This window comes from Scylla paramamosain, chromosome 1 (assembly GCF_035594125.1).
Source record: "Scylla paramamosain isolate STU-SP2022 chromosome 1, ASM3559412v1, whole genome shotgun sequence".
Taxonomy (NCBI): Eukaryota; Metazoa; Arthropoda; class Malacostraca; order Decapoda; family Portunidae; genus Scylla; species Scylla paramamosain.
Window position 1 is genome coordinate 3,625,045 of NC_087151.1, and position 22,456 is coordinate 3,647,500.

General features: G+C 37.1%; 2 protein-coding genes across 5 annotated transcripts in view; one reads left to right on the forward strand and one right to left on the reverse strand.

The window, feature by feature from the left end:
• Positions 1–170: 170 nt before the first annotated feature.
• On the reverse strand, positions 171–10,165 carry LOC135116278 (PF03932 family protein CutC-like). 4 transcript variants are annotated; one of them, XM_064033667.1, is made up of 6 exons: positions 10,028–10,165; positions 5,096–5,269; positions 3,791–3,962; positions 3,119–3,228; positions 1,013–1,183; positions 171–857 (listed from the first exon to the last, which is right to left on the reverse strand). In XM_064033667.1, the coding sequence occupies exons 2-6, from the start codon at positions 5,266–5,268 to the stop codon at positions 740–742; spliced, it is 744 nt and encodes a 247-aa protein (XP_063889737.1). In that variant the 5' UTR covers position 5,269; positions 10,028–10,165; the 3' UTR covers positions 171–739. The 4 variants fall into 4 exon arrangements, with proteins under 4 accessions (XP_063889737.1, XP_063889950.1, XP_063889891.1 ...); XM_064033880.1 differs by lacking the exon at positions 10,028–10,165 and adding an exon at positions 9,398–9,701; XM_064033821.1 differs by lacking the exon at positions 10,028–10,165 and adding an exon at positions 9,322–9,368.
• Positions 10,166–10,213: 48 nt separating this feature from the next.
• The window catches only part of LOC135116152 (nucleolar protein 9-like), a 16,132-nt gene continuing 3,889 nt past the window's right edge, over positions 10,214–22,456 (forward strand). Inside the window, exons 1-9 of the mRNA XM_064033446.1 lie at positions 10,214–10,472; positions 11,796–12,028; positions 12,132–12,245; positions 12,623–12,866; positions 13,855–14,069; positions 14,981–15,124; positions 15,635–15,763; positions 18,762–18,947; positions 22,261–22,404. Of these exons, the coding sequence (XP_063889516.1) occupies positions 10,298–10,472; positions 11,796–12,028; positions 12,132–12,245; positions 12,623–12,866; positions 13,855–14,069; positions 14,981–15,124; positions 15,635–15,763; positions 18,762–18,947; positions 22,261–22,404 (1,584 nt within the window). The 5' untranslated portion in view covers positions 10,214–10,297. The remainder of the gene's footprint in view (positions 10,473–11,795; positions 12,029–12,131; positions 12,246–12,622; positions 12,867–13,854; positions 14,070–14,980; positions 15,125–15,634; positions 15,764–18,761; positions 18,948–22,260; positions 22,405–22,456) is intronic.

Consider the following 22,456-nt stretch of genomic DNA (forward strand, 5'->3'; position numbering starts at 1 on the left):
CAGTGTTAAAAAGCCCACAAGGATAGCACTACCTCTTTACTGTTTTTAGCATTTTCTGTCAATCTCAAGTTTACTGATCTGTAATAATTAATTTGTATATTGTCAGCCTTCATTAGGAGATTCATATCTAAGGGCTTTGGATTGAGGGATAACATAAAACACATTGAAAATAAATGCAGCAGATTATTTATAGACTTCTGTATGTCCAGTAACCCAACTCCCTACTGCTAGTTCAATGCAATATCTATCATTTATAATTTACTTGTTCTTTTTTACTTAAAACCACTGGCTCCATCATTTAAAGTTGCTGACACCAAATATTAAGTTTCTTAAAGTTTTCCAATAAGTTTATTGCATTTCTTTAGAAAATCACAATGTAAATTAACTAAATATGCCAGTTTCCCAGAATTTTAACTCCATATCCATGTTCTCTGAAGCCATTTCTTATTAACAATAAGTTCAATGTAACAAACAATATATGGATCTTCAAAAAAATGTGACTGAAGAGGTATGCAGAAGAGAGAGAGAGAGAGAGAGAGAGAGAGAGAGAGAGAGAGAGAGAGAGAGAGAGAGAGAGAGAGAGAGAGAGAGAGAGAGAGAGAGAGAGAGAGAGAGAGAGAGAGAGAGAGAGAGAGATTGCAATGGACGGATGCAAATAAAAGCTCTTCTGCTGTGAATACTAAACTACAAAAAGTTTGTAGCAGATTGTGTTGGAAAACCTTGACTTGCAGATGAGGGACTAACTGTTGTCTATGGCTAACTTTATGGCATGTACTTCCTCTTCACTGGTCACCCAAACAACATTATCATTGTTGGCCCCCATTCTAACCTCCTCAGCACTCTTGCATTCAAACACCCTAGAAATAAAAGAAAAGAGTTAGATGCACATTCATAAAATTCATCCATAATCTTAAAAATAAAATAAAAAAGTTAGGTATACATTGATATGATTCATGCACAATCTATCATGCTCAACAATGAAAATTAGCAATGCTCCAATTTTCTGACAGACCTGCAAACCTTAGCTGAAGCATGACACTCAGTAACTCCAGTTCTCTGAATAATGTCAGCTACATTACTAGATTTCACCCCAGCTCCAGCCATGATTGTAATGCGACCACCTGCTGCAGTTGTTAGCTGCTTTAGAGTATCCCACCCTTCCAGCGCTGTTGGCTTGCCACCACTGTACAAAGTAATCATAATTATTACCTATTTGGCTGACATCTATGATATCAACATGGTGTAATACATTCAATGATAATATAAAATAAACCTTACTAACATATATCAACACCTCTATCAGATTTTCTAAGGGAAGAAAACTTCTGAATGGATAGCAATTTGGAATGTATTAAAGGTGCATCATGTAGATGGAATATTACTGAATGGTGAAAATATTATATAAGGATGCAAAAAAATGAATAAATAAATAAAAATTATATATATATATATATATATATATATATATATATATATATATATATATATATATATATATATATATATATATATATATATATATATATATATATATATATATATATTTACACACACACACACACACACACACACACACACACACACACACACACACACACACACACACATATATATATATATATATATATATATATATATATATATATATATATATATATATATATATATATATATATATATACGAGTATATATATATATATATATATATATATATATATATATATATATATATATATATATATATATATATATATATACATACACATCAAAGTTAAAAAGATAATAATGAAAGTCTTCGCCAAATCTAATCACGTTCGCTTAATTGGGTTTCTTAACCCTTCTGCAGTAGAGTGCTGTAGCCCAAGTAGGAATGGTTGGAGTTGCTGTGTGGGTCAGTATTTATTCAGTAGCCATCACTTTTAACAAAACTTGTGTATGAGAAAATCTGCCCATTTATACGCTCAATATATGTGTGTGTGTGTGTGTGTAATAATAATAATAATAATAATAATAATAATAATAATAATAATAATAATAAACGGTTTATTATTTAGGCAGTTGACAAACTGAAAATGTACATAGGGGATGGGGAAAAACTTAACATTAATCTTAAAGGTAAGTCTAATCTAGGAGGGAGGGTGTGTGTGTGTGTGTGTGTGTGTGTGTGTGTGTGTGTGTGTGTGTGTGTGTGTGTGTGTGTGTGTGTGTGTGTGTGTGTGTGTGTAATTCATTAACTATGGTTGTCTGTAGATCACCCAGCCAACTATTACCCTACAGAAAGGACTCATAGCTCATAGTGACCGATCTTTAGGTAGGACTGAGACCACTCACACACCACCCATTGGGACAGCGAGGCCACAGCCCCTTGGGTTATATCCCATATCTACTTGCTGCTAGGTGAACAGGGGCTACACATTTAGAGGCTCACCCTGTTGCCTCACTGTGCCCAGCACTTGAACCAAGGCCTTCTCAATTGTGAGCCAAGCATGCTGACCACTACACTACGTGGTGTGTGTGTGTGTGTGTGTGTGATTCACCTATGGTCATCTGCTGGTCACCCAACCAGCCATTCCCTTATGGAAAGCGCTCAGAGCTCATAGTGACCGATCTCTGGCTAGGACTGAGACCATTGACACACCACACACTGGGATAGCGAGGTCACAACCCCTTGGGTTACATCCCATACCTGTTTGCTACTAGGTGAACAGAGGCTACACATTAAGAGGCTCACCCATTTGCCTCGCTGCACCTGGGATTTGAACTCAAGCGTCCTTGGTTGTGAGTCAAGCGTGCTAACCACTACACTATGTGGTATGTATGTGTGTATGTGTGTGTGTGTGTGTGTGTGAATAATATGATATGAGAGATAAAAGAAAGGATATTAGTGATGTGGGGAGTGAAAAAGTGTGTGGATAGTGGTAACTGGTTGTTGAACATAGTCCTATTTACAGATGTTAATCCTGATTACATCCACATTACATCTCAATATGTAATGTGTAGGGTGCAAGTTTAGCATATAAAGCATAAGTGACTTGCTGAAGGTTGTAAATGTGTCTGATACATAGTATATGATGAATGTTAAAATCAATTTGTAAAGAGACAAGAAGATGATAAGTACCTTGTCAGAATTCTCTGGTAACCTAGCTGTATTACATTTTCTAGTTCACCAAGAGGATCCTGAACAAGATCAAAAGCTCTATGGAATGTGCATGGCAGACCACCTGCAGCCTGTAAGATGAAAAATAAAATGATGAAATTCATATTTCAGTTCCTAACTCTCTAACTTGGTTAAATCTTCATTCCAATATGAATCAATAGTTATGAGGCAATATATCATAAATTATGTTTTTAACAGTTTTTGTTAATCCTTTACATTCTGTTAATGATTTTGAGGTAGAAGTAGAAATTCAACATGTGGTAATATACTGCTGTTAAAACAGTGTCACAAAGTTCAGGGTATACTTTTATCTTAGTACTTTAATACCATTACCATGATTCTTATCAAATTAAGATTCATGTTTTTAGATTAATATATGGAGCTGAAACAGGCAGAAGTTGTCTTTGTGTTGATGTAAGTCATCATTTATAAATTATCATTTACATCATCATATTTAATTTTACTTTACTAAACTTTAAAATAAATATGATTATCATGAACAATGGGTAATTTCAGTAAGTTATTTCAAATAACTGGGAAAGCTGTTTGCCCTTAAATTTTAAGTCCTGTGACCACCATGACATCACTCTCACTTCTTAACAATCACTTATTACTTTCCAAAATTAGTATTACCTGTATGAACTGTTTGCTTAGGTCTTGATTGAGTGTTCCATCCATGTTTAATGCTCCAAACACAAGTCCATCAGCCCCTCCCTTCTTCAAGGAAGCAGCATCATCCATGATGATTTGTGCCTCACCCTCAGAGTACACCATGGGCCCCCCACGAGGACGGACCATACAGAATCTAGAATTAAATGTGATTTCTTAAATTCATCACCCTGAAGAGCCGCTGCATACTGCTATGTAGGATATCTTTGTAACAAATCTATAATATTACTGAGATAAACATTATGTGCATATCTGTTAATCTTTATTCTCTATGTGGCATTGTAGCACGTGCAAAAACATGCCTTCATTTATCTGCTAGGTAAGAATCCCATCTACACTGCAAATATAACATTGGGATGCTCCACTCCAAGAGAAACTGCTCCAAAATATATCTGCAAAATCTTCTAAAATATTCCATTAGTGCACTGTGGCAGACTGAATTTATACATCATCAAGAATGGCATCAGGAAGATGTATGGGACGTCACCTTCCATATGATGAACATATTTTATATTGTACAACAGTAGTGAAGTTTACAAGGAAAAATAATAAGGGAAAGAGTAAATACAGCAGGTACTCAATTTTAGTGTACTAAAAGGTTTATGAAAAGCCACTTTCATATTTGCCAACATTTTGCACTTTCTTAAAAAAAATTATACAGAATTCTGCTAAGTCATTCTTTCAATCTGCCTTAGCTTTGTTATCTTATTCCAATTTTGAGCTCCAATCAACTGAGGATAATTTTCCAACATTGCATCCTCTCAAACAATTTACTTAAATCCTTTGCATTTTTTTTTTTATTTACATCATCATACTCTACAACACTGGGAATGTGATTTTTGTGTACCTTACTAGATTCTGAAAAAAATTCATTTCAGAGTTTCTATGGAAAATTCATAGTTTTCAAAATAGACGCAGGCACTTCCCCAAAATATTCCCTAGACCCAATCCTGTAGCATAGGTTAGGTTAGATTAGTGTCGGGGAGGGGGGGACCAAGGGGCCACAGCCTCCCAGCTAAGTTAAGTTAGATTATTATCCCTAGGAGGTCCCAAGGGGAAGAACCCCCCCCAGCTAAGTTAGAGAGATAGGGGGATTAGGGTGTAAATCTAAATTTATCTTTTTTTTTCTGAGCACATGTTCTTATGGTACAGAGAGATGTTAGAAAGTATTCTTAACATTATATATTTTTGTGTGTAGGTCACCCCAAAAATCAAATAGTTGGAACATGAACTTGAATAACAGGAAAGTACCATGAAGTGATAACACACATTTCTATATGTCTTGAGTTGTGTTTCTGCACTGCTCGAAGAAGTCCCAAGGTAGGTGTAAGTCCACCCTCTGAGAGTGCTGAGCACAGTTCAATACGATCTGTTCCACCCTTCATTGCTGCTATTGCTGAGTCCAGGGAATCTACACATATTTCCAATTTCTTTTCACCCATTCTGTGGAAGATGAATTATATGTAAGATAGGTAAGACCGTGGTTTTTGATTACATATTACTAGATAACCATATGTAACAATGCTACATAAAATACATTTAAGGGTAATAACAGAGACTGCACTGTTTTTTTTTTTTTTTAATGTAGGAGGGACACCAGCCAATGACAAAAAAAAAAAAAAAAAAAAAAAAAAAAACTGAGATGCCAGTCCCCGAATAGGGTCCAAAGCAGTAGTCAAAAATTGAAGTATAAGTATCTTGAAACCTCCCTTTTGAAGGAATTCAAGTCATAGGAATGTGGAAATACGGAAGCAGGCAGAGAGTTTCAAAGTTTACCAGAGAAAGGGATGAATGATTGACAATACTGGTTAACTCTTGCATTTGAGAGGTGGACAGAATAGGGGTGAGAAAGAAGAAAGTCTTGTGCAGTGAGGCCACAGGAGGAGGGGAGGCATGCAGTTAGTAAGATCAGAAGAGCAGTTAGCATGAAAGCAGCAGTAGAAGATAGTTAGAGATACAACATTGTAGCGATGAGAAAGAGGCTAAAGACAGTCAGTTAAAGGAGAGGAGTTGATGAGACGAAAAGCTTTTGATTCCACCCTGTCTAAAAGAGTGGTATGAGTGGAAGCCCCCAGACATGTGAAGTGTACTCCATACATGGATGGATAAAGCCCTTGTACAGAGTTAGCAGCTTTGGGGGGGTGAGAAAAACTGGCAGAGACATCTCAGAATGCCTAACTTCACAGAATCTGTTTTAGCTAGAGATGAGATGTGAAGTTTCCAGTTTAGATTATAAGAAAAGGACAGACTGAGGATGTTCATTGTAGAAGAGGGGAATAGTTGAGTGTCACTGAAGAACAGGGTATAGTTGTCTGCAAGGTTATGCCGAGTTACTAGATGGATGGATTGAGTTTTTGAGGCATTGAATAATACCAAGTTTGCTCTGCACCGATCAGAAATTTTAGAGAGATCAGAAGTCAGGTGTTCTATAGCTTCCCTGCATGAAATGTTTACTTCCTGAAGGGTTGAACGTCTAGAAAAAAGATGTGGAAAAGTGTAATGTGATATCATCAGCATAGGAGTGGATAAGACAAGAAGTTTGGTTTAGAAGGTCATTGATGAATAATAGGAAGAGAGTGGGTGACAGGACAGAACCCTGAGGAACACCACTGTTAATAGATTTAGGAGAACAGCAACTGTCTACCACAGCAGCAACAGAATGGTCAAAAAGGAAACTTGAGATGAAGTTAGAGAGAAGGATAGAAGCAGTAGGAGGGTAGTTTGGAAATCAAAGCTTTGTGCCAGACTCTATCAAAAGCTTTTGATATGTCTAAGGCAACAGCAAAAGTTTCATCAAAATCTCTAAAAGAGGATGACCAAGACACAGTAAGGAAAGCCAGATTACCAGTAGTGCAGCCTTGACAGAACCCATACTGGCTATCAGATAGAAGGTTGTGAAGTGACAGATGTTTAAGAATCTTCCTGTTGAGGATAGATTAAAAAACTTTAGGTAGGCAGCAATAGGACAGTAGTTTGAGGGATTAGAAGTCACCCTTTTTAGGAACAGGCTGAATGTAGGCAAACTTCCAGCAAGAAGGAAAGGTAATGTTGACGGACAGAGTTGAAAGAGTTTGACTAGGCAAGGTGCAAGCATGGTGGCACAATTTTGGAAACTGATGATAGGTATCTATTGGTTGGGACTATGTTAGTGTGTTTCATTGGATCTACATGAATCCTTTGCTCCCTTGTGTGATACCACTGCACCAGTCAGCTGATCAGCAGTGTCCACTGCATTCTACTTTTTGGGGAGTAGATGTACACTTCTGACATTGTCCTGACAGTTTTTCATCAGCTGCAGCTGATATAATTTATTTTTTCTCATGCAACTTTTTCAGGTTGGCTTTGCCTCCCAGGTTAAGGTTAATTATAATCTTTAATTCTGCAAGTATAATTCTAAAATACCATTCACTACAATGTGACGGTTATGAGACTGACGAGTGGCAGTTACAAGATTGTTGAGTGGCAGTTACAAGATCATGTAGCAGTTATGAAATTGTTTTGTTCAGTTATGAGGTTGCTATGTCACTCAACTAGGAGATGTGTGGCAATTAACAGACTGTTATGTGTCACTTTGGAGATTGTTATGTGGCAGTTAACAGACTGTTATGTGGAGATTGCTGAGGCAGTTAGCAGATTGTTGTGTCACTCTGGAGATTGCTGTGTGGCAATCAGCGTTGCCAGATCGTACTACACAGGAAATTATTGTACTTCTGGTAAAATTATCATACATATGTAATTATTCCAAATACTATGCAAAACTGCCACTTTCCCAATACAAAATTTAGGTTATATATATATATATATATATATATATATATATATATATATATATATATATATATATATATATATATAGAGAGAGAGAGAGAGAGAGAGAGAGAGAGAGAGAGAGAGAGAGAGAGAGAGAGAGAGAGAGAGAGAGAGAGAGAGAGAGAGAGAGAGAGAGAGAGAGAGAGAGAGAGAGAGAGTGTGTGTGCGCCCACACACCCCCGAAACACCTCCACACACACTCCAACACCCCCTAAACACACCAAATATACTGAAAGCACTGTCACGGAAGACAAATACTACAAAGACAGACAGGGCAGCAGGAAAAATTAATCTAAATATTGTTTTCTTACCATTTTCCTGTTTTATCACCTCCTCTATTCCTTCTCCCTTCCTCTTCCTCCTCTATTTCTTTTATTTTTTTACTCATTCTACTCTTATCTACACGTCTGAGTTTAGAAACACGTGGAAACACCAGGAAAACACTGCAAAGTACGATAAATATTACCGAGGAGACAGCGGAGCCGATCAAGATCCCGGGTCCATGATGGCAGCAGTGACGTCACGATTTTACGTACCGTAACGGATTTCATTTTGAAATTGACCCCTCGAAAAAATGGAGCTAGGCTCGAATGCCTTATATATTCTGACTTGACAAATACTTTAACTAATATTCACAATATTATAACAGCTCCAGCCTGAGTAGTATTTTTAAAATATCCAAATGAATTATGGAAAAAATGTTGAAATATTCAACACCATTTAAATCATTGAAAAGTCCACAACATTTGAATTTTCAGGAACGTAAAAAAAATTAAAAAATCTGAACTATCATCTTACACCATCAAAAGTTACCTGGAACAAGAAGTAAACAAATAAAACCGAAATTGTGTAAAAAACAAGTGTTGGAACCTAAACACGATTAAAAACCACTGAAAAGTCCACCCATTTTGACTCAACAACAAGATAAAACACTTTAAAACATACAAACTATTTTTTCAAGCAATGAAAAGTTAGTTACAAGCTGAAATAGAGAGACAATAACACAAAAAGTGTTGTAATCACAACTTTTAACAGGACCATAAACCATTTTTAAAGTCCACTTATTTCTCTCAACAGGAACGAAAAAACACTTTAAAAATCATAAGCGATTTTTAGAAACACAAAAGACGTAATTAGAGCGTGAAATAAAAAAACAAGTTTGTCAAAATACTGCCAAAAAATACACCACATTTTCGTAAAGCAACACAAAATTGAAAACAGCTCAACACAAGCAACGAAAACACTTCTAAAGCAAATAATTATTTTTTATAAACCATAAAAACATGCTATACGGGCAGAATAAAGAAGTTAAGAAAATTACCAAAAAAAATACTGGAACCAACAGGTTGAAACTGGTAGCCAGCCATCATGGCAGCCCTTGGCAGTGGAGAGAACAGCTGCTATTTTGCCTGTTATTCTTCCATCGTAACTAAATGAGGCAATGGCGGATATATCTAGCTAGCGGATATGAAAGCCTAGTCATGTGGCTCCACTTTGTGACGTGTTAGGCTTACAATAAATAAGAGATGAAGCAGATAAAATCTCATAATAAGGACACCCTACCTCTATGTTTGTTTACATAGATCTCCCTTCAATATTTAGCTAAATTTTCAGACTCAGATGCGAGGAAACCCTAAATAAATAATAAATAACCTCAAAAACACCCGAATAACGAATAAACTGACAGGAAGTCCGCGGGAGGAGTGTGTTACGGTGAGGGCGGTAAGGCTGACAGGAGGAGGCTGCCAACACTGTACTCACCTTAAGTAGCTGTGTCTCTGGTGCTGCTTGACGGAGGAAGAAGCTGCCGGGAATATGCAAACACTGATCTCTATTAGGAGAGTGTGTGGCAAGACGGGCCAGTGCTGACTAAAACAATGTAACACCAATCCCTCCTTCCCCAGCGCCCCTGCCAAAACAATGTAATCACACCACCACCACCGCCAGGAATATGCACTGATCACTATTAGGAAACTGTGTGGCAAGACTGACCAGTGCCGACCAAAGCAATGTAACACAAATCCCTGCCTCCCCAGCGTCACCACCACCACCACCAACGCCCCCTGCTCTCACAGCACTATTTCTTAGCCCGCGAGTGACGTAGAAAAAGAGATACTAAAGAATGAAGAATATGAAGGTTATGCATGAGGAAGGAGAGAGGTGGGAAGGAAGGAAGGAGAGAAGTACTCGAGATGAAAAGGAGGGAGGGAAGGAAGGGCTAAAGGAGGGAAACTGGCAATTAGCATTCTGTTATGTGGCACTGTTGTTGTTTTGTGGCAGTAACACCAAATTACCAAATAGTCCTCGAAAATCTATCCTTTATTGATCTATTAAGCTTTACCCTCAAATGTTTCCCTAACCCAATATTTCCACAAAGTCACAGCTACTCACTTGTCAGTTCCTTGCAAAGTCCGTACCAACCACGGTAGCCCCTCAACAAGTGTCAAACCCCTCCCGCCACACCGTGAGTCATGGGAGTGCAGGTGACAGGACTGGGAAGTAATTCATTGATGATCTATACGTGATACTAAAGTGCACTAAATTAATCTAAGGAAGAAGTAAGGAAAAATCAAACAGTTGAATTAGAAGAAGAAGCCGTTGCCAAGGCGAAATGGGGAAGCGGCGAGGCAACACGTGTCGTCTGCAGCAGGAGTCAGGATCATGGCGCACGTGGATCGCAAAGGTAAACACAAAAAGAAAAACAACTTTTTACGACAAGCTAAACGTCATGGGAAGAAAGGCAGCTATGGCAAAGGAAGAAGACTTTCGGAAGAAGAGTATAGTTATTACATGAAAGTGTTTGAACAACTTAAACATCTCAAAGGCGAGGAGAAAGGTGAGTGATCTTGCATTGTGTGTTTTAATCCAGAGAAAGCCACAAAATTGGTGGATGTCTTGTTGACGTTAAACTATCTCGTAAAATTTTACTCTTACCTGTCTCTCTTTTCCGGACTAAGCAATTTTCGGTCGGTTTTGAATTAATAAGTCTGCTTGTTATCTTCCCACATTTTTTTTTTTTTTTTTTTTTTTGCAGCTGCTCATCCGTGGCTGCCAACAAGCTGTCATGCACCACTATTTATCCTACCATACTAACGTAACCTAACCAAACTAGCTTAACCTAATCTAACCCAACTAAATTAATCTCACTTAAACCAAGCAAACCTGACCTAACTGGCAAAGCTAAGAAATGTATCCGAAGTCGTTACCTTATCTATTGTCCTGTTCTTCCTCGTCACTGATGATATCAACAAGAGGAACAGGCTGTTGATGTTGAGTGTCCTGGGGGATAGAGTAGTGCCACCTGCTTGAAGAATTGAAGAGTTTCCTCATCATGCACCTTGTTGAATAAATACTGGGCCAAATACTGGTATAGAATTCTGCTTCGTTCACCTGGGTGCTGCACCCACTCTTTCACATCCCTCTAATTTTTTATTTATTTATTTTTTATTTATTTATTTTGTTTAAGCTTCACAGCCCACTGGGTCTAAGTTTTCTGAGTGATTAACAGTGTAGTGGGTATATGTGAGTTTTTTTAAGTTTCTTATGCACTCCCCGTTGGTCCTCACAATCACAGATCCATGGTGGATATGTTTGTTAGTGAGTGGGGGAAGCATGTCTTTATCTTGCCACTCAGCCTTACCCACTGGGCCCACCAGTGGCACAGCGAACCACTTCTTGGTTAGGCACTCTAACCCCCAGAACAGCCAAACCTGGGATGGCACACATCTTCTCTCATACTTGTGTCACACAATGAGCATCTTTTCTATTTCCATGAGGATGTCAGACAACCTTCAATGTTTATCTATTTTTTTGTTATATTTACTGTACATTAAACAACAGAAACTTAAAGTTAACTTTACTTCTTACCATGTTGGCAGTTGAACAATAATTTGGTTTGGTTTAGTTGTTTGTTTATTTATTTTCACATTTATTTACTAGTTTATTATATCTATTTATTTATTTTCTAAATATGTGACCAGTAATAGTGGCACAAATATATATGAAATGACTGATGAATCTGACCAAGTCATGATTTCTAATCATATCTTTTTTTGTCACTTATCCTTTTTACCAATTTGCTATTAATTTTATCTTTGGGTTTGGGTTGTTTTGATTGTTTTGCTCAATTTTGTAATTAAGCATTATCTATCTCTTGCAGAAATACTTATAAGAAATTTTATCCGTGAGTTAGAGCAAGGTGGTCAGCAGCGCAGTCTGGCAAGCAATCAGATTGTTTCTCGCATCCTTGATGATGCACTTCCACATGCTGACCTTGTGCAAGTCTTGGCAATGAATAATATCTTTGCTGAGGATTTGCGAGCCATGTGTGTGGATCCCTATGCTTCTCATGTTCTGCAGACTTTACTCACACTTGCATTAAAGTATGCTCAGGTATGTGTAGACAATTTTGTAAGATGAATGATGGTTGCTTCAGTTTTAGTGCACATTATGTACAATAATCTTATTGTATTCTTGATAATTTATTTTTTCTCAGAAAGGAGCAGTGCAGAAGCGCCATGAAGAAAATGAAGAAGGAAATGAGGAAAAAGAATTACTGATTCATGTGTCAGCTGACCAAAGACAAGAATTCTCTACCTTTCTTGACAAGGTTTGAATTCTCCTGAGAATTAAGTGACCTCTTGAAATGGAGTGTGTGTATTTTTTGTGGAATTGAGTCATACTCATCTTATTTCAGAGATGGACATTTCTACAAACACTTCATAAGCCACAAATTCAATATTTGCAAAGTATGGTTTTTGCATGTCTCTCATGCTATGCATTTGTTTTGAGGCTGTATATTGTAACTTCTTAATATTCTCAGCATATTATTTTTAAGAGTTTTTTCCATATTAGTGATGCATATCTAAACATTAGTCTTAGGAATTATTCAGTTATCTTCAAAATTTCATTCAGATGTTTATTTATATATTATAAAGACTACCCACTTTTCATTTATATGGACTTAATATTCTTCTTTTATTTTAGGTCGGAAGATTTATCTATAATAACTTGGAAGATTTTGTGAGCCACACTTATGCCAGTCATGTAGTGAGATCAGTGCTGGAAGTCTGCTCAGGTGTTGAAGTTCAGCATTCTGTAAGGAGTAGCCAACGTTCACAGACTAGCCATGCACTCTGCAAAGAAGACAAGATCTTGGCTGTTCCACCCACAGTCAAGCAAGTCTTGTTGAATATTGCTGTAAGATTTACAAGACTGCCAGATCTCATAGGTTTGTTTTCACCATGTTTTTCAAAGAAATAAATTAATTTCTGGGCTACCAGTTTATGTTATTAGTAGAATCAAAGGTAAATCACACTTGAGTATTTAGCTTCCAAATTAATGAAGCTGCAGCTTAAGTTATCTTTTACTTTATCTTGATGTACAAATGCAAAGTTTGTGCTTATGTTTGCAAATCTTTATGAAATACCTCAAGAATAACGTAAAATACATAAGTAGGAAATAATATGGTTGATCCTTATGTACTTTTTTGTGCCTACAAATAATGTAACTTAGTTATAAATGACATTTTCCCTGTATTGCATTGATATCCATATTAATTGTTTTCAGTTTAGAATTGATAAATGTCAGTACCTTGTTATCAGTGGGAAATGAGGTTATGTGAAGGAGGGTCTCTCTCTCTCTCTCTCTCTCTCTCTCTCTCTCTCTCTCTCTCTCTCTCTCTCTCTCTCTCTCTCTCTCTCTCTCTCTCTCTCTTCTACAAACATTCCCTCAAATTAAACTGAAATTCATCTAAAGCCCACTTGTGTGAGTGAGTCGCACAAGTCTACCCAAGTCTCTCATCAGCTTATCCTCAATACTCTCATACCATAATGAACCTTTCCTTCTTTTCCTACTTTTGATGTAATCAGCTGATCAGACATTGAACACAGTATTGCTAAAACCCATTTAATGATGAATAGATATCAAGAAAATTTGAAGCCTTAGTAAAGAATGGTGGTATCCTAGGATCTGGATTATACTGACTAGATTGAAAAGACAAAAAAATCCAGTTCCAGAGGTATAGTCATTATTCTTATTATTGCATAAATTAATTTGTGTTTATTTATATATTGTATTTATTTATTTTATTTTATTTATTATTTATTTATTTATTTATTTATTTATTTACTTTTGTGTGTGTGTGTGTGTGTGTGTGTGTGCGTGCATGCGCAAATACATAGATGGATGGTACAAGAGTAAATTCTCTTCCTTAACAGAAATAATGAGCACAGAGTGTGGATCAGCAGTTCTTCAGTCTCTGTTATCTGTATTGAAACATGGGGATCCAGATCAGTGTGCAGCTGTTGTGACTCATCTCATACAGCATGGACTTCCAGGAATAGAAAACTGGTATATAGAGAACCCTGATGATGCTGAAACGCCTGATCTGCCTCCACTGTTCCAGGATGGTCCTACCACACGCCTGCTGGAGGTACAGAAGTTTGTAATAGATAATAGAGTTCAAGTAGCCAGCTGTTTTTATAAATAGAGCTTTAATAAACCATAGTTGTTTTTACATCTCTGTAAGACCATCTTAACACCATTTTCCATTTTGCACAATGGCATTATCTTAACTTGTGAGGTTTAACTGAAGTGTGATTTTATGAGATTGCTAAACCTTAGATACTACTCATTAGGTATTGAGGAAACAAAAATAGCAACTAAATGTACACAGAGAGGTTTCTCAGCTTATATTAACTTTCACTTTTTAAGTACATCATATAAGGTGGAACTTATGAGAGAGGATGCAGTATTATTGTTATTTTTTTTTATTTATTTATTTTATTTTTTTTATATGATGAACTGGTATTCTTTAAAGTAGCAGTGCATTGGACTAGCCACCTGTCTGGCCTTTTAATCTTAAAGATAGACTAAAGATTCAAGGGTTGCATGTTTCAATATCAATGGATTGAAAAGATAGACTAAAGATTCAAGGGTTGTATGTTTCAATATCAATGGATTGAGAAGAGAAGAATAGTTGTTGAATTTGGCATAGTCAAATGTGTTAAAGGAGAGATACACATTGCAAATAAATTTACTAAGAGGGTGACAGTGATGTCTAAGCCAATCAGTGTCCTATTCTGAAGAGCAAGTTATTTTGTTGTGTGCAGTACATAGATACAATAGCCTGCTTTTCTTTGAAGGTGGGGTTAGAAGGAAATAGGAAGGGGATTGCTGTGAGCAACTTTAGACACTGTGGTCTTAATGAGGAAAAAGCTAAAGCTTAAGAGGACTTGGTAATGTTTCACAGTATATACACATACATGTACACATGAATGTTAAATATTTTGTCCTTTGGTTTTGAGAATGACATTTGTTTTCTTAATTTGGATAAATTTCCAGGTCATGTTGACATGTTGTAGCAGTGAACAGCAGAAAAATATTTTCCAGCGGTACTTTAAAGGTAAAATAAAGATTCTTGTTCAACACCGAATGGGAAATTTTGCTGTCCAGCGTCTCCTTTCATCATGGATTGATAAAGAAACAGTAAGTGAAACAAGTATTTAGCATTTTAGTATTCCCTGCTGAATTTTAATCAATTTTATGAGTACACATTGATTTATTTATTGATTTTAAGGCTCGGGGAAAAATGTGCCGGATACTTGAAGCTGCCGGATACTCGAATGCCGGATGAGAGGGATTTTACTGTATACGTAAATTTCTTTACTGAAAGAAGCATGACTATTGTGTGTGAAATATCTCCTGACAATTACTGGCCATTTGATTAGAAGTTACTGTTGTGTAACAAACATTTACAACACTTCCATCATTCCCAAAATGTGATAAGATGAATATGCTTTAAAGTGTGCTGTAACCACTACCTATTTAATGGATTATCTCACTAAATGAACTTATTAATTAAAGGTTTCCATTAAGTTTCACAAAGGAAAAAAGTTTAGGGTACCAGTTTGGCTGAAATTAGTCAACAAAATTTTGTGTTTACATTACTTATACAATTTATTTATTTATTTATATGTGCATATGTAACTTTTACAGTTTGAAGAAGTGTTTGAAGAGATGAGTGAAACATTGGTATCAGCACTGAGTTCCCAGCACCAAGGTGTAATCCATGCCCTTGCCTCAGCTTGCCAAAGACTCAACACCAGACAGGCCTCATGCATGAAGGTATGCATATTCTCTTTATTTAGGTTTACATGTGGGATAATAGCATAACCTAAAGATAAGATAGGATTGTTAGCATTAATGGATACATAACATTGTACACAAATTGGAAGAAAATTCTGATATATATATATATATATATATATATATATATATATATATATATATATATATATATATATATATATATATATATATATATATATATATATATATATATATATTATATATATTCAGTATGTAACAAGAGTTTCTGTAGATATTGTTAGAAGTAAAAGTACAAGTTATTCAAAGGGGAAAACATTCTATGCACATATGCCTTGTTTAGCTGTGTTATGAAATTCAGGTGTGGCCTGGTGACATGTAATGGCAGGGCTGGGTGGGCATCCATGGCAGGATGTGTGGACACGGGATGTGAATTATTCAATCATGATTTCTACAAGTTTAGGAGCATTACAGTATCCCATAATGAGATGAGTGGTATTAAGGAAAGGGTGATTTACTGATAAATATCACACAAGGATAGTATGGCTGTAATTAATGACAAATAAAATAATGGGCTACATGGCACCGTGCCTTCCTGGGCAGAGAGGAGGAGGGAACAAAGCTAGGAGCAAATCAGCTGTTTGCCAGTCAGTCACTTAGTTTCACACTGAATCAATGGCACTGAATACATTTAGATTGTGTTGCTTAATTTTAAAGGATAAAAGTGCTGGCAGTGCCACACACTTTAATGTGGAATGTGTGGACATGGTGTTTCTCCACCATGGATATCCATCCAGCCTGCCCATTGCATTTTGTCTCCAGGTTGTGCTTCAATTTCATATTTGTACCACAGCTAAACAAAGCCGCAAAATATACATGTACTTAGATAATTTTCCACTTTGAATAACCTGTACTTCTACCTCTAGCACTACCTACAGAAAATTGTGTTACACCCTGTAAATATATACATGGCACTTTATGAGTTAATGATGTTGTGTTCTTTTTGAGATGGCCCAAACAAGTGAAGACCCAACTTTGAAAGTATGAGTAAAGTGGTACTGAGAACAAGGAAATTGCATTTCCTTGGCCTTCTAAACAGAATGGATGAGAATGACTTTGTGAAACATACTTAGCATCTTGAAGCAGAGAGTAGAGTGAAAGTATGGAGACCATACAATACATGAGGTAGGATGCTGAGGAAGGACTAGGAAACAAAGAATTTGACAAATAAGTTGTGCATAATTGTGGAGTTTCCTGAGTCGCTATCAAATGCAAGCATGTAAGCATGGAATTTGCTTTCCACATAGCCAGGTTCAGTTCATCCCCATTTTCATCTGTTTAACCATTTACTTTTCTTCACTCACATCCTTGTCCAACATGTACTCCCACATTATTTTGTCAGTACTTAAAAACATAATCTTGTTTAGAGCAGAGAACAATTAGGTAAAATGTCTCACCATGGAACACATGTTATATTTAATCTTAGGCTAAATTATCCTAATGTAAACTACCAAGATTCTTCATTTTTGCTTTCAGTAATAATTGTGTGTGTGTGTGTGTGTGTGTGTGTGTGTGTGTGTGTGTAATAATAATAACAATAATAATAATAATAAACAGTTTATTCTTCAGGCAGTTAACAAACTGAAAATGTAGAGGGGGTGGGGAAATACTTAACATTTATCCTAAAGCTAAGTCTAATCTAGAAGGGAAATACTATTGATTGATGGCTCGCACCATGGTGGGAATCGCACTGAGTCTGTACCAGTCCATGCGCGGCACCTTTAGGGGCATTATCTTGTGGTGTCTGGTGGCACGGACCAGGCGAGGTGCATCAGGCGGCAGCATGTGTCTGAGATGTGGAGATGCAGCAGTCCCCTTCCAAACTTCTCCAGAGCCTCTCGGTGCCTGGTGGATAGTCTGGACAGACAGACTCAGGGTGGTCAGGGCTTCATCATAGGTGGTGTAGGCAGGGCCAAGGATGACCCTGCACGCCCTTTTCTACACACTCTCCAGCTGTAGTTGTTGAGTGTGTGTGAGGGAGGAGGACCACGCTGGGGAGGTATATATGAGTTTGGGGAGGATGAAGGTGAGGTACACCCCCCTTAACTCATCTGTCAGCGTCCCCAGCGACCTGAGTCTTCACAGCATGTACAGCCTGTATGTAGCGGATCTTACGGTGCTGGCGACATGCTGCTTCCAGGTCAGCTGGTCGTCCACCATGACTCCGAGAAGTTGGCACATTGGACTGCCTGGAGGGGGTGAGGGCCCACTGTGAGCTGGGGAGGGGGCACTGGTACAGAGGAGGTACAGAAATGCATCACTACAGTTTTGCTGTGGTTGATGGTCATCCCGCTCTCCTCCGTCCACATCTGCAGTTGCTCCAGAATTGCTTGCAGTGGCTAGTAGTCCGGGTTCTTGTTGGAAACTGGGACGCCCATGGTGCAGTTGTCCACATACTTCCATTGATGGGGGGTGTCAGTAAGGGCATCGTTAATGAGGAGGAAGCAAAGTGAACTCATCTTGGTCCCCTTGGGGACCCCACATGTCAGCTCTTGGAAATTAGAGACATGGCTCTGATAGTGAACAGCCTGACACCTCCCTGTGAGGAAGTCGGCTAGCCACGCTACCAGGTTAGGAGGGAGACCCAGACTTATTGCCTTGCTGATGACAACAATGTGTTTGTGTGTGTGTGTGTGTGTGTGCATATATATATATATATATATATATATATATATATATATATATATATATATATATATATATATATATATATATATATATATATATATAATTTATTTATTTATTTATTTATTTATTTATTTTATCTATTTATTCATTTTATTCTTTCTTTCTTTCTTTTCTTTCTTTCTTTCCTCCTTTATTTATTTTATTTTATTATTATTATTATTTATTTATTTATTTATTTGTTTATTTATTTATTATTATTATTATTATTATTATTATTATTATTATTATTATTATTATTATTATTTATTTATTTTTTATTTTTTTTCAGTCCTTGATTGATCTCCTAGAATGCAGTGAACCAGGCAAGCCACAAGAAATATTTGCTTTGCTTGTGCTTCGTATGTTGCCTTTCCCAGAGTATCGGGCCAAGCAGGATGAAGGCACTCTTCCTTCTGTCTCCCTCCAAGGTGCTCTTACTCTGCAGGAACTCCTAAATTTCAGCAAACCCATTAAGGTAATGGTTTGATTTTATAGACTATAATTAAATATATCATGTATGGATGGTTTGCTCAATTCTCTCTCTCTCTCTCTCTCTCTCTCTCTCTCTCTCTCTCTCTCTCTCTCTCTCTCTCTCTCTCTCTCTCTCTCTCTCTCTCTCTCTCTCTCTCTCTCTCTCTCTCAACATTCCTGTGTGTCCAGAAATGATAAAGAAGAAAAACTGAACACTTGTTGGACTTATTCACAAACCAGTATTTTCGTCTATAGTGTATTTATGAAGTGCCTTGAATTTCCATGCTTTTTGTCATTAATTAAGGTCTGTGCACTAGGATCCAGAGTTACATAATGCTTTCTGTGAATTGTTCATGTTGACAAGTAGTTGGGTTTAGGAAGGGGGATGAAAAACCCAGGGAGGAGTTAGGATTCTTTTAATCTCTAACGTTTCGGCTGAATAGCCATCCTCAGAGAGACTGATTTACATGAGTGAAAACACACTATTTATAACAACATACAAAATTTTCTCATTTGACATTCATACAGAGTATTGCCATCCTGGCATGTACCTCACCTAATTTTATTTTCCTAGTCAGGTGGCATTATCCGTCTACGTGACGAGCCTTTACTGGGGATTTTCCTTGTACCTGACCTGAGGGCCAATCTGGCGGAATTACCCGCCCACCTGATTAAACCTTCCCTGTGGTTAATGACTTCCCTAGTTGCTATGAGGGCTGCCTCTATAGCTTTTCTCATTCTTTTCTTCAATCCAACTTTAATTTCTTTAGCCTCTTCCCATTTTGGTAGGTGTTTACATTTTTCTATGTGTAATACAAGGGAGTTTGATGTGTTGTGTTTTAAAACATCTCTCCTATGCTCTGTTATTCTTGTTTTAAGTCCCCTGCCTGTTTCTCCTATGTATTGCTTTGTACAGCCTTTGCATGGTATGCTGTACACTACGCTGTTATTATTAACAAGTCCGGTCTTTTTAGTCCTCGTTAGCTCACCAATTTTCTCTCCCGCTAATGTTGCTATTTTTAATCCTGTTTTAGACAAATATTTATTAATTATGGAAGCCTTGTCCGAATTTGGTACACATATATACCTCTCTCTTTCGCTAGTTGTACAGGGATCTTTATTCTCTTTGTTTTCACTTGTTATTTTCTTTGCCTTATTCTTAAGCCTAACAAGGAGCCCTTCAGGATAACCCAGCTTTTTGAAAGTTGATATGACATATCGTATTTCTTGTTCTAGGAAGTTGTTGCTGCAAATTCTGAACGCTCTTAAGTAAAAACCAATAATCACACCAGATTTGACCCTCATGCTATGGGCTGAAAGGTAGTGAATGAAATCGTCCTTATTGGTGGGTTTTCTGTAAACAGAAAAACTGACTCCTTCTTCTTCCCTCCAGATTACCGTATCTAGGAAAGGTAATCTATTGTCTTGTTCCTCTTCCACCGTAAATTGGATATCCTTATGGACTTTGTTAAGCAATGTTAACTTATTATTTATATTCGTGCCCTTTGAGACTATAACTAGCACATCATCAACATACCTAAGCCATGTTGAGCCTCTACCCATTATTCTTATAAAGTTATCAGTCTCTAATGTTTCCATATACAAACATGCCATAACAGCACTTAGAGGGGATCCCATGGCCAGTCCCTTATGTTGTGAGTACTCTTGTCCCTCGAAAGTGAAGGCACCAAATTTAATTATTGGTTTTTACTTAAGAGCGTTCAGAATTTGCAGCAACAACTTCCTAGAACAAGAAATACGGTATGTCATATCAACTTTCAAAAAGCTGGGTTATCCTGAAGGGCTCCTTGTTAGGCTTAAGAATAAGGCAAAGAAAATAACAAGTGAAAACAAAGAGAATAAAGATCCCTGTACAACTAGCGAAAGAGAGAGGTATATATGTGTACCAAATTCGGACAAGTCTTCCATAATTAATAAATATTTGTCTAAAACAGGATTAAAAATAGCAACATTAGCGGGAGAGAAAATTGGTGAGCTAACGAGGACTAAAAAGACTGGACTTGTTAATAATAACAGCGTAGTGTACAGCATATCATGCAAAGGCTGTACAAAGCAATACATAGGAGAAACAGGCAGGGGACTTAAAACAAGAATAACAGAGCATAGGAGAGATGTTTTAAAACACAACACATCAAACTCCCTTGTATTACACATAGAAAAATGTAAACACCTACCAAAATGGGAAGAGGCTAAAGAAATTAAAGTTGGATTGAAGAAAAGAATGAGAAAAGCTATAGAGGCAGCCCTCATAGCAACTAGGGAAGTCATTAACCACAGGGAAGGTTTAATCAGGTGGGCGGGTAATTCCGCCAGATTGGCCCTCAGGTCAGGTACAAGGAAAATCCCCAGTAAAGGCTCGTCACGTAGACGGATAATGCCACCTGACTAGGAAAATAAAATTAGGTGAGGTACATGCCGGGATGGCAATACTCTGTACGAATGTCAAATGAGAAAATTTTGTATGTTGTTATAAATAGTGTGTTTTCACTCATGTAAATCAGTCTCTCTGAGGATGGCTATTCAGCCGAAATGTTAGAGATTAAAAGAATCCTAACTCCTCCCTGGGTTTTTTTATCCCCCTTCCTAAACCCAACATAATGCTTCCTGTTACTTGTCTGGCTAGTCTCAAAATAGTTTCCAGATCTTTGTCCTTCCTTTACACCATGATATGCAAGGCAAAAAAATTATATGACTGTGTCTCTGAATTGTTGTGTGACTGTCTCAGAAAGATTCACATTTGTTAAATAACTGTAACTACACACAAGTTCAGCCATATGAGAGGCACAATACAAAATCAGTTGGAATATATTTAGTCAACTGTAATGTGACATTGTATCTGGACTTATGAAAGTCCAGAGACAGTAATACATAAGTGTTACAGATCATTATTGGAGAAATAAACAGATAGTTGAGGAAAGTAATTGCAAATTGGCATATTAATCAGTGTCATAGTGCAAGGTTTGGTGTATCTGCTCTCAGTGAGAAATATATGATTGGTGGTCAGGCCATGATGTCATCACACCCAGGCCCTGTTACATGATATATTTCCTTATGTCATCCATAACCAATTAAGTGAAAGGAGGCAGAGCATAACTGGAAAAGTAGGAATGGCTTCTTGGTGCAAACTTACTTTGATTGTTTAAACTGACTATAGCATGACCGTCTTTTGATGTTTTATCATGATTTTTATAAGACCATACTTTTCCTTACTTCATTACATACAGAAGTTTAATCTTGTTCAGCATGTGGTTCTGAATTCCTTCAAATTGTAACTGATTGTATACTGCTGTTATCAGGTGGTGAATAGTCTGTTGGTAATAAATCCCGAGGAGCTGCAATCAATGGGATGTGATCCGCGGGGCTCACATGTGGTGGATGCTTTTGTCAACAGCTCCAGTGTCAGTGCCAAGAACAAAGAAAAACTTGTTTATAGATTCAAGGTACTGTAAGGAAGTTTCAATAGACCTTTGTTAATAATTCCAATTCACAATT